The sequence below is a fragment of the Euleptes europaea genome, chromosome 17, assembly GCF_029931775.1.
Source record: "Euleptes europaea isolate rEulEur1 chromosome 17, rEulEur1.hap1, whole genome shotgun sequence".
Lineage (NCBI taxonomy): Eukaryota > Metazoa > Chordata > Lepidosauria > Squamata > Sphaerodactylidae > Euleptes > Euleptes europaea.
This window is the reverse complement of record NC_079328.1, coordinates 7,652,324-7,664,704: the sequence shown is the minus strand read 5'-3', so window position 1 is coordinate 7,664,704 and position 12,381 is coordinate 7,652,324. Positions and strand designations below refer to the sequence as shown.

Sequence of the window (12,381 nt, the reverse complement as noted above, 5' to 3'; positions counted from 1 at the left end):
CTGCCTTGGGTCACCACTAGGGAGAAAGGAATAAATCAATAATAGTAATGATAATAAATGGACTTAGGAGGGCAGCAGGAAAAGAGGAAGACCCAAAAAGAGATGGATTGACTCAATAAAGGAAGCCACAGCCCTCAATTTGCAAGACCTGAGCAAGGCTCTCAAAGATTGGACATTTTGGAGGTAATCGATTCACAGTGTCGCCATGAGTTGGAAGCGACTTGATGGCACTTAACACAGAAGGGTGTAATTCTGATTAGCACTACACTATAAGATTTCCAGCGCTTAGAAGTGGGGTTTCAGTGCCCCAGATAACACTCCCCATCTTATTAAACATCTTTTCTTGATTTTGCTCAATTCAGCTTTAATTGGCAAAGAGTGTGGACAGTTAAAGGAGGAGAATTATGATTTTTTTAGCACTCACAGCCTTGCATATATCTGACTAGAGCTTCTGTTTTCTCTCATCACAAATGGCAGACAGTCCTCTTAAATTCTCCCAGCATTTCTGCAAATTGTATGATCTTTCCATTGAAAGAGGTGATCCAATCCAAAACCAATCTGAATATGGCAATTTGGGGGGCTGCTTCTCACAATTCCAAAGCACTGCTGTTTGGCATTCAGGAGGACATTTCACTGATTTGTCTTTTCACAGCAATGGACTATATTAAAAGGAGAACTGTAATGACAAAAGGGCCCTATTGTCCCTTATATCTTCTACTATGAACTCAAGAAGTGGAGAATGGGGACAGGATTAGTAATTTCATGTCTTCTGCATGTGTGTGGAAATTGCAACAAGCAACAGCCTTAGATAGATTTCAGAACAGCTCTTCTTCCCTCCTGGCTTGATCAATATGCATTTTAGCGCAGGCAACAAGAGGAAAAAAAAGAGGACAGGAGAAAAAGGAAAGGTCAGTGAATTCCTGAGAAGAGTTTTACCTGCTGCCGCTTCTCAAATTCCAACTTGATGCGTGACTTGATACAGTTGCAGGTGTCCTGATAGGTCTGTTGAAGAGCAAGCTCCATCAGTTGCTTGTGGTAGGCTCCAGCGAGATTCCCACAGATAAAAATGATCACGTTGGCCAAAATCTAAGCACAAAAATAAGAACAAGGCCCCCATCAGAAGAATAGACATGCTAGCCCAATTTATGACTCTATTTCTTCTCCAAAGTCTATTTCCTTTTACTTTTTGTACTCTTTTAGTGGGTTTTTAAAAATAGTCCTATTTTCACAAAAATCTACCAAACAAACTTCATTAGAGACTCTAGATGCAAAGTGTAAAATGGGGTTGTACTTACCTGTAGCCATTCCTCACCAAGTGGTCTTCTGTGCAGGCACACATGGGACTAAGCCAGCCACAGAGGCCAGCCACAGAGGAGAAGAGCTTAAAAGCTTTCCTCTTAGCTCTTTCTGCAGTGCGAGGAGTGCTCCCCTACCCCTTGATTCATGTCAGCTCTTCCCGCCTAAACCGACTTGTGACCAGAGGTGGGAAGTGATCCTTCCCCCAGTCCACCTTTTGCTACTGTGGAGCCCATTGAAAGGTCTGCGGGAAGAGGTAAGCGCAGTGACAGGTAAGCGCAACCCTATTTTCATCTCCGTGGCTTCTTTGAAGTCCCACATGGGAGACAGCAAGCTTACCTGATGTCTCAGAGGAGGGTGTGTGCCAGTTAGCAGACTAACATCTGCAGCACTGCTTTCCCCACAGCTGCCTCACTCCTGGAATCAACATCTATCGAGTAGTGCTTCATGAAAGTGGGTGGTGCGGACCTAGTGATGGAGACCTTGCCCAAACTGGCCACTGATGATGCTGGCACCATGGTGGAATGTGCCTTCACTGAAAAGGGGCGCAGTCCTGCCATATGCATGCTTGATGGCTAATACTACCCAAGCATCTGTGATGAAGGAACCTGAGCCTTATTGGGGCTGGAGAAGCAGACAAATAAATGCTGATTTTGACAGAGGTCTTTCGTTCTTTGTAAATAAAAAGCAAGGCCCTCCTGCCATTTAGTGAATGGAGAGCACGTTCTGTTTTTAAGAAGGGAAAAAGATGAGTAGGGTAATATCCTGTGAGAGGTGAAAAGTGGACACCACTTTAGGCTTAGCCTAAGGACCACTTTATTTGCATGAAATGTCGGGCCTTTGGGGTAATCTGCTTGCAAGCTGCACAAGCACTAACATTGGGGGATTCTCCCAGAAATAATGAGTACATGAAGTGCTCATCTGATTATGCCATTTTGGTACCACACTCAGTACATTTTTTGAAAAGGACCATCACAAACGCTCACTGTGAGACAACCATCATTCTAAAGAAATCCCCCTGAAGAAATTCCTTGACACAAGAAGACAAATACATGGGCTGGAAGATCAAAAATTCTCCTTGAAGAAAAAAAAACCCTGTCCTCAGAGGCAGAAATTCATCTCAGAGGAGACAAAGGAAGCTTCAGCATATCCTACCTCCACAGCAACGAAGGAAGGACGGAGGGAAGGAAGGAATGCTCCCCACCCCTGGTCACATATTGGTTTAGGTGGGAAGAGCTGACTCGAGCCAAGTGGGACTCGAGCTATAAGAAAGTGCTAGAAGGAAAGCTTTTAAGCTCTTTACCTCTGCAGCTGGCGTGCACGCATGAGCAGTCCCATGTGGGACTACACAGAAGCCACAAAGATGAACATTGCAATTGCATTCTGGAGACAGCGTGCCTCACCAAACATGTCAAACCTTCTTTCTCTTTCTTTGTGCTCTCCTCGTCCCAGGTTATTAGGAGTGATAGCCTGTAGCACCTCAACAATGACAGTAGTGTTAAACCAGGAGGCAGAACAGTTAATCTTCTTCCATGGGAAAAAAAAGAACAAGAATCCCTGCTCATTGAGAACTAAATTTCAGGGAAAAGAGGTTCCATCTTAGCCTTCTCCCTGTTGTTTAGTTTCCTCTGTACCAGGAAGATATTTGTATGGAGTTGCATTTGGTAATATGAGCTACCAGCTGCAGTGATGAATCTCAGAAACAAGTTTACCACCTCAATGAAAACTAGGCCTATGACAGAGTTCAGTCCCCACTCTCAAAAACAGAAATAGTCTGCTTCAGATCAGAAACATAGTCATATAATGCTATCTAGTGATTTGAATTCTGTCAACACAGGTGGGCCCACGCATGTTCCTCACCCTGCCTTGTAATTTACACTGCAAACAAAACACGATCACTTTGTATCACTGGGTGCTGTGTGTGTGCATTAAGTGCCGTCAAGTCGCTTCCGACTCATGGCGACCCTATGAATGAAAGTCCTCCAAAATGTCCTATCTTTGACAGCCTTGCTCAGATCTTGCAAACTGAAGGCTGTGGCTTCCTTTATTGAGTCAATCCATCTCTTGTTGGGTCTTCCTCTTTTCCTGCTGCCTCAACTTTTCCTAGCATGACTGTCTTTTCCAGTGAATCTGGAAAAGTGACTCTGGAAAAGTCACTGTGGGTGCTAACAATGCGCTATTCCTCTCCAATCAGTGGACTGCAAAGCACAACAGTTTCCTCTCTCCCGGTAAGAGATTCTGTTTAGAAAAAAGCAGATGACAAAAATGCAGGGGCTACAACAGCCCACAACAGTCTACTTCACCATCTCAGCTAAAAGGACTGAGAGGAATGTGGAATAAGTCTGCCATCTTCATGCTAAGATTGGTCATTGATACTGCAGTGTTCTAATCTTTCCTTCAAGCAGCCTCATTCCATTACATAACATACCAATGCCACGTGCACAAGTACGTGCAAGACTTCTATAAATAAGCCGTCTTTTGGCATCTGACAAAGTAGGTTCCCATTCACAAAAGCTAATGCCAGAAAAAGAACTGCTAACTTTTAAGACGCCACAAGCGTCCCATTTAAGGAGGAATTGTAGTACAGAAAGGTAAAGACTTTATAGTATTGAAAAAACATCTCAATACAAGTGGGAACCTGCAAGGACTTGCGGGGGCCATCTCATCCCCCCATATTATTTTCTCTTTCCCATCCCTGAAGGCCCCCACAGCCTTTCCACTTTCCCCGATTCTTTCTCTCCTTCTCACCAGGCAACCTACCTTTAACTATTCTTCTTTCTTCAGCTTTCCTCCCCACATCCGGCAGCCTCTACCTAGGATAACTATGGCGCAGTTTTGTGGTGCCAACCACTAGACCAGGCCACTTGCACAGTAGGGAACCCTCAAGGACTTGTGGGGGGGCACATCATTTCCCCCTGTAGCCCCCTCCCCATGTCATTTCCTCTTTCCCTCCTCTAGGGTATCCTCTACCCTTTCCCGGCGTCATTCTCTCCTTCTCAGCCATTCACCTACTTACCTTTTACTTGCCTATCATCGTCAGTTATATTATTTATATATTTACTTCATTTATACCCTGCCTTTCTCCACAGTGGGGATCACAGCAGCTAACATTATTCTCACACTCTCTCAGCCCCACCTACCTCACAGGGTGTCTGTTGTGGGGAGGGGAAGGGAAGGTGATTGTAAGCCGGTTTGAGTCTCCCTTAAGTGGTAGAGAAAGTCGGCATATAAAAACCAACTCTTCTTCTCCTCCTCCTCTTTATCTGCACAACAACCCTGTGAGGTAGGTTAGGCTGAAGGTATGTGACTGGTCCAAAATCACGCAGTCACCTTCCACAGCCAAAACGGGGTTTTGAAACCTGGGTCTCCCAGACCCTACGCTGAAGCCCTAACCACTAAACCACACTGTAGCTGCTGTTGACAGCAGCAAGCAGCCAGGCCTAGCTGAGTCATGCAAGTTGGGAGGTATCAAGTCACCCAAAGGTTGCTGCCCGGCCTAGGGTGGGATCTAGAGATCTCCCAGAATTACAACTGAACTCCTGCCCCTCCCTCTGCTTTTTACTGACAGAACCAACCCTGGAATCTATGGTTGCCTAGCAACAGCCACTGAGGGAAATTGTTTGTTAAAGCTACAGACACTCATTTATCATTTTGGGGTTTTAAACCCCCCCCCCCATGTATTTTTATTTATATTTTTCTGCAAAACTGGGGCGTTTTTCAGGTTTGTAGAAAGATCTGTCCTGCCCATTCATCGCTCCAGTCTCTGGATTTTATTATCCTCAGATTATGGTTGACTTGGCTATTAGTATATAGATTCTGTAACATTTGGGCCCTGCACACAAGTGGAGCTCTCTGCTCTTATGCATGATTGGCAAGCTTGTATCTAGACAACTATTTGACAATAGTCCTTTTTATTGCTTTAGTTTCTTCTGCCCCCACATGTTGAAGTTTTTTTGGTTGTTTTTTTTAAAAAACAAAACTAAGCCATGCTACTGTATCATAGTTGCTGGGGAGTTGTCAGCTATGTGCTACCTGATAGGCATCAGGTAACTAACAGCACAGTACGTTATATACCTGAATCCCCCAAACCTCTAATTTCAAGTACAATTTTTCTGCATAAAAATCTGAAAAGATTTACTTGTGTTTATTTATTTTAAAAAATTATATCCTATCTTTCCTCTGTGGTTCAAAACGAAGTACAATTCCAGCACTGAACAACAAGCAAAATACAATAACTGCACAATAACGCCCCCTAAGAAAATACCTGCTACTTAAACCACATTAAAAGTCCTTGTAAACAAAACAAACTTACAGCACCTTCAAAAGACTGCTAAAGACGAAGTGAACTCCCTCACCTCCTTATAGATCTCATTCAACAAAGTGGGGGGCACTATGGAGAAGGAACGAGTTCTAGTGGATGCCAAACAGACCACTTGAAGAAGGGGAACAACTAGAGAGTGGCAACAAGAAGACTGCAGTTGGGTCCCAGAGACATTGGGGGGAAAACCGTAGGATGTAAGTATCAAATATGATGCCAATTTTTTCCCATTTTTAAATCAATTTTTATCGTACATCCTTTACCTTTGGCACATAATCCAAAATGGATCCAAAAGGATTGCAAATTGCAGCCCAATCCCCAATCCTTGTTAGAAGGAAGCCCTAACTAACTTTACTCCCATATGTTTAGAATTGTAATCTTAAAGAGATGCCTGCCAAAAATCAGCTAAACCACCTATTTTATTTCAGTCAGTTGTCTCTTTGGTACATATCCTTTTGCATTGTCCTTATGTATACCAACTTAGGCTAAAATGGATTACACCATGTTTTAACAAATGGACCACATCTTCTCGAGCAACTTTGGAGCAAATGTTTCAGTTCCTCTTAGAGGACTCTTTTCAGGTGCCAAAAACAGCTCCCCATGGTTATTTCAGCACTCAAAAACAAGGGGGGAACAAGAGCTCCTGGGGTCACTGCTATGCATGCCCGACTTGGATCAGGGCCTCATGGCAATTTTTAAAGAACTACGAACACTTTTTAAATAGCATTGGCAGCAATGGGATGAATTCATGCCCTCCATCACTTGTATTTTGGCTCTTAGTTAGATCTTTCATAGAATCATAGAGTTGGAAGGGACCACCAGGGTCATCTAGTCCAACCACCTGCACAATGCAGGAAACTCACAACCACCTCCCCCCCACACCCCCAGTGACCCCTACTGGGCCCAGAAGATGGCCAAGATGCCCTCCCTCTCATGATCTGCTTAAGGTCATAGAATCAGCATTGCTGACAGATGGCCATCTAGCCTCTGCTTAAAAGCCTCCAGGGAAGGAGAGCTTACCACCTCCTTCAAAATACTTCCAAATCAGTACCAAAATAAAGTGTCTGATTTGGAAATAGTGGAACAGCTGTGGGACATGAAGTCTTGTTTGTGCGTATTACTTGCTCAGAAGATATAAGAGTGCTATCTTCTATAAATTCCTTCAAGCATATTAATCCTGTGTGCCACCACAAAGATATATCTCCAAGTAAATTTATCCTGTTTGTTTGCTCGCTGTAGCAGTAACAAAAGGCTGCAGTTAAATCCTGTGCTCAACTTAATCTTAAACTTTTGCCAAACCAAAAGAACAACACAGAACACCTTGGCACAAGTATTATTTTCTATTTTTCTGAAGTCCTTCTGAGTATAATACCATAACATAAGGTTTATAAAAGAGATATATCTCCTTGTTAGAGCTGCTCTAACCCATCAGGTTTACTCAGTCTGTAATAGAAACCTGTCCAAATGCTTCACAAAACAGCTTTAAGTGGAGGAAGCCATGACATCATAGCCAAGATAGATCTGATGTCGTGATGCTACCATTGCTGAAGTCTGTAATTATGTGGTTTGGAGCAGGGTTTTGCTCAGAGCACAGTGAGTCGACTCCCATGGATCCATTCTGCTATGGGAGGCCCTCTCTTCCAGTGGAAGGAGCCTTCCTGACTCAGGATGTCTTGGACAGAAGCACCTCGGCTGGTGCAAAGGATCCATGGGATAATTCATGACATATAATCTTTCATTGAACACAGAAGCAAAATGGAAAGTGTCTCTATGCTTTAAAGTTATCTGTTTTGTTCAAGTAATTGACAATTATTACAGTCCAGGCAGAGTTCTGTAAGCATTCTCAAAAGATGATTTTGATGGTTCCAGGGGAAAGAGTACATGATCTTGAGGCTTGGGAGAGAACTCCCAGAGCTTATCTGACCAAGTGTGAAAAAGGTCCTAGACTCAAATAAGCTACAGCTACCCAGGGACACGTGAGGAAAGACACCTCTATCCTTTGCTATCAAGCAGTGGCCCAAGGGCCACATGGAGGTTGTACTCCTCCATCTCAAGAAGCGTACCAGCGAGGGAAGATCAGTGTGGTCCCAACTGGATATCAATGCCTCACTGACATTGACATTGTCAGAATGATGCACACATGAAGCTGATTTCTATTGAGGGACACCATTGGCCTATAAGGGTCAGTCCAGTCTCCTCGGACAGACAGCCACTCTCCAAAAGTATTTCACTTGATCATTTTAAAGGGAGATGCCGGGGATTGAACCTGGGACTTGCTGCATGGACAGCAGATGCTCTACCACTGAGCCACAAACCCACCCCATGATCTCCCTCCACTACTTGTCTATTTAGTTTGTAAACCTGTGGACAGAGACCCAAGACCCTTGACTGATGAGAGCCACCAGGAAATAACAGTGCCCTGTGGTTCCACAACTGTTATCCGAGAAGTAGGATATCAGAAATTATAAAATAATGCAGCCCAAATTTATATGTTCAGTGTAAGATGCCTTCTCTTTTCTCGCCTTCATTTTAGCTTAATGCAAAGCAGGAAATTTTCCTCTCTGAAGCCACAGTGTCAAATGCAAATTAGATGCTTTTACTACAGCTTTAATAGTAAAACTAATCCAATTTGCATTTAACATAGAGGCTTTGTAGGGTAAAGGTTTTACCCTTCACAGTAAGATAAAATAAAATAAAGGACTTACAGAAAGAATATACAAGGCCATTGTTTGAGCTGAATCTTATTCAGGTTGGATTGCCCTGCTGGTTTCCCCCAAGGCTTAGAAGAAGAAGAGTTGGTTTTTATATGCCAGCTTTCTCTACCACTTAAGGGAGACTCAAACTGGCTTACAATCACCTTCCCTTCCCCTCCCCACAACAGGCACCCTGTGAGGTAGGTGGAGCGGAGAGAGAGTGACTAGCCCAAGGTCACCCAGCTGGCTTAGGCTTACCAGGTCCCTCTTCTTCTTCGGCGGGAGGTTTTTGGAGTGGAGGTGGGGGGGGTGTCGCACGCTCCCGGAAGTGCTACATTGCAAAGGGCCGGTTTCCACTCGTGGAAACCGGCCCTTTGCAATGCAGCACTTCTGGATGTGATCCAGAAGTGACCTGTCCCTGCCTGCACAGATTGCCCACCGACCCTCAGCTGGTCAGCGGGTGGCCAGGTACATTGGCGGGGGGTTGCCCGCCACCACCTGGCACTTGGCAACCCTAAGATGGCTTAATGTAGAGGAGTGGGGAAACAAATCCAGTTCACCAGATTAGCCTCCACCGCTCATGTGGAGGAATGGGGAATCAAACCCGGTTCTCCAGATCAGACTCCACCACTCCAAACCACTGCTCTTAACCACTACACCACGCTGACTCTCAGAGGCTTGACTAGTCCTCACCACACCTTTTGGGAACTTTTGCAGAAATCTGTCTCTGCTGTAACTAGGGTTACCAGCCCTCCCAATAGAGAGGGAGGCTTTCCAGTAATGTTGTTACTTGCCCTGAGCCCAGCTTTGGCCAAGGAGGGTGAGTCAGAAATTGAAATAATAAATAAATAAAATAAATACCTTTGATGCCCACCAGTTCCTTGGGCATTGGAGGGAAAATTGGGTGGGTGGGGGCAGTCCTGGCATCCCAGTGGCACCCCAGAGCACCAACATTACTTCCGGGTTAAACCACTATCACAAGATGCTTTCAGCACAGAGTTTTTACAGAATGCTAGAGCATACCTGGGAGTGATGTCAGCACTCCCCCTCCCACACAGCAAATCTCCTGCTGTTAGCTGTGATTAGTATTCCAGAATTGGAGGGGGGAGATGAAATGTTGAGGGACTAGGTTTGTCATTGGCCCACTTACCATGGGTAAACCCCCGCCCTCAATAAAATAAGGCGTGGTGGGGGAATGGCCAGAAAATGGCCTCTATAGCCATGCCCCTGGGAACTTTCCCATATCTCCATAGTCTACTCCAGAGATTGGGGGAAATTCGTAGAGTGTTTCCAAGGAGTGGCTTCACATGACTCCTGAAACTCAAACCTCCCCATCACTCTCAAAACCTATAGGGTTTTGCCAAATCAGTGCTGGCAACCCTATGATGGCCAGCTGGACTAAAATAAACACTATGTTCAATAGACCATGTAACAGTGACCATGTCACAGTCCAGGCTGACCCTCCTGGGCCCCGGTCCAGGACATCCATTCCTTCCCCACACCCAACGCTTGGGCTCTGCAGGCAATCTGAAAAGGTGCAACCAACATAGTGTGCTTGGGGAGCCAAGCACTTGCAAACACCATTACTACAAAAGAAAAAGCAGATCTTGTTTTTAGTTGATACACATGGGGCCACTGCTCAGTAGTAGAGCATCTATCTGCTTGATATGCAGAAGATCCAAGGTTCAATCCCCGGCATCTCCAGTTGAAAGGACCAGGTAGGAGGTAGTGTGAAAGACTTCCACCTGAGACCCTGGACAGCCACTATCAGTCTGAGTAGGCAATACTGAACCCGATGGAGCAAGGGTCTGATTCAGTATAAGGCAGCTTCGTGAGTTCACAGATATTGCTGTAGGCAGAAGAGGCATTCCTGCTTTTTCTCTAGCTATATTATTTTATTCGTATATGAACATATGCAGCTTTAATTAGTCAACCAATTGGTTCATCAATTAAACTCATATAGATTAATCAAGATTTGGTTAATCTTCTGACACCAAGATGCCTCAAGCAAGCCTTTTCCAGAAAAAGAAAATTCAGCAGCTCCAAAAAGACTAAACAAACTTGTGGGAAATATGAGTGGCAGCAGTTCTCCATTCAGACATTGAGGATCTCCCTCTATATTACCTTCAGCAAGAGAAAAAGTGAACAGCAAGGAGGAAGGTATTCTGATAATACTCTGTGTTTTTAAGACTCTTTCTTCAGATGTAAGGTTCATTATTATGGGTGGGAGGTGTGGAGGTTCCAAGGCCCCCTCCCCACAGCTGGAGCTCTGAAGAGTCCCTGGTTCTCAACAAACCGCAGTTTATTCTCTTGCCTCCAAACTAGGATTCGGCCCCAGTTAGGAATTACGGGTCTTGATGCAGACTAAAATTTCCAGCGGCAGAATGGACCTTCCCAGTTCTCTCTCCCTCTGCAGCCCACTCATCTCCACAAAATGTTGCTCCTAGAGGGGAGGGCCCCCTGAAGACTGACATGGTGGAAGGGGTTGTAGCGAGAAAGGGAAATTGATGGAAATTGCCAGTTTAGTCTGGATCCAACCCATTGTTTGTAAGCAAGAGAACAATTTAAAGTTTGTTTCATCTGATTTGAATGTCTTCAACATCCTATCTGCACACAGTTTGGTGTTAGGGATATGGGGAGGGCACAACACCCCATACATCATTACATAACTTCCAGGGGAAACCCAGAAGTGACATAAGGTAGCTCTAGGGATCACCCGAATCTCTAAGATAAAACTACAGAGTTTTCGGTGATTCCTATAGTATAGCTACTCTCCATCACTTCTGGGTTTTCACCAGAAGTGACATAATGGTGCAGACAACACCACTGTTGTTGTTTTTTAAATTCTCCCGGGATTCCTGACCAGGAGAGTGGCAGGCCTAGAGGAGAAGAACACACAAGTCCCAGGACTTCCAAAGTTTGGCCTTGTAACAATAAGCCCAGGTTTGTTCTTACACCTGAATGCAACCCTAACACTGGTTATGATAATGGGTTTTGTCAGACAAAGAATTCTGTTCCAGACGGGCCATTGGCCTCAAGCAAAACTGCTGTTCTTTGTCCCAGCCCATTCATGCACATTACTTAGGATTTAACTGCATAATTTAGCAGAAGCAATGAATACAACTTATTAGGTAATTGCATTTCCTTTTGCGGGGGGGGGGGGAAAGAGAATTTTGTTCTTCAGACTATCCTGCAGGTATAACTTTCACACCCACTTGAGCCATTTCATGGAACAACAAGATTAATCTTACTTCCTCCTGTTAATTCAGAGGCTCATTTCTTCCAATGTGTGTAAATAGATCACACTGCTGGTCCCCTCCCTGCATTCTGCTGAGAAACAATCTAGTGTAATTCCTTTGGCGGCAATGTCATTACAGTGCATACAAGAAGCGGAGGAATAAACTGTAAACACATAACACTGGATCAATGAATGTGAACAGCCTTGTACTCCTGGCTGGCATATTCTGCAAAGGTGGTAACGGTGCAGGTGTGACAGTTTACCTTTTTCTAGACTCTGTGAGAGAAAAAGATAACTCACTGCAAAGAAGAAAAATAGCACATCACGAGCCCTGTCTGCTCTCTGCTTTGTTAAGATTTCAATTTGCAAGGAGGTTTTTGAACGTTCAAAACCATGTTCCACCCCCACCCCCCAATTCTGCTCAAGATTCTGCCATTTCATTCTGCTGCATGTGTACATCTGGCCAGTGGCAAGCTCAGGTGTCCACCTCTCGATCTATGCAAAGGACTCACTCAGACAAGTGTGGTCTGAAGTAAAACACTTTATTCAAAGACAAGCAGGCTAACACTAAGACTTGACTGCTCACAGGCGTAGCAAAGCAGGCAATACTTTCCCAGGAAAGTTTACTAGACTATAAGCACTTCTTCTGGGGTCCCGGGCCAGTGTTGCCCGGCAACGACTGAGGTAAGGATTCCCACGATTGAAGACTCAACACGGCCCAGGTGCTTGGCCGGGCTAAACCAAAAGCACAAACACCAGAGAGGCCCTGGGAAGTGAGACCAGGCCAAAGCCCTGACATTCTGCCCCCCTTAAGGCTCTCCCTCCCCCACAAAAGG

At 44.8% G+C, this 12,381-nt stretch overlaps 1 protein-coding gene across 2 annotated transcripts in view; it reads right to left on the bottom strand.

Annotated features, from left to right (window-relative positions):
- The window catches only part of ADCY2 (adenylate cyclase 2), a 172,211-nt gene that overhangs the window by 92,650 nt on the left and 67,180 nt on the right, over nt 1-12,381 (bottom strand). For both annotated transcript variants that reach the window (XM_056862975.1, XM_056862974.1), the window contains one exon: nt 937-1,086. In XM_056862975.1, coding sequence (XP_056718953.1) covers nt 937-1,086 — 150 coding nt within the window. The remainder of the gene's footprint in view (nt 1-936; nt 1,087-12,381) is intronic.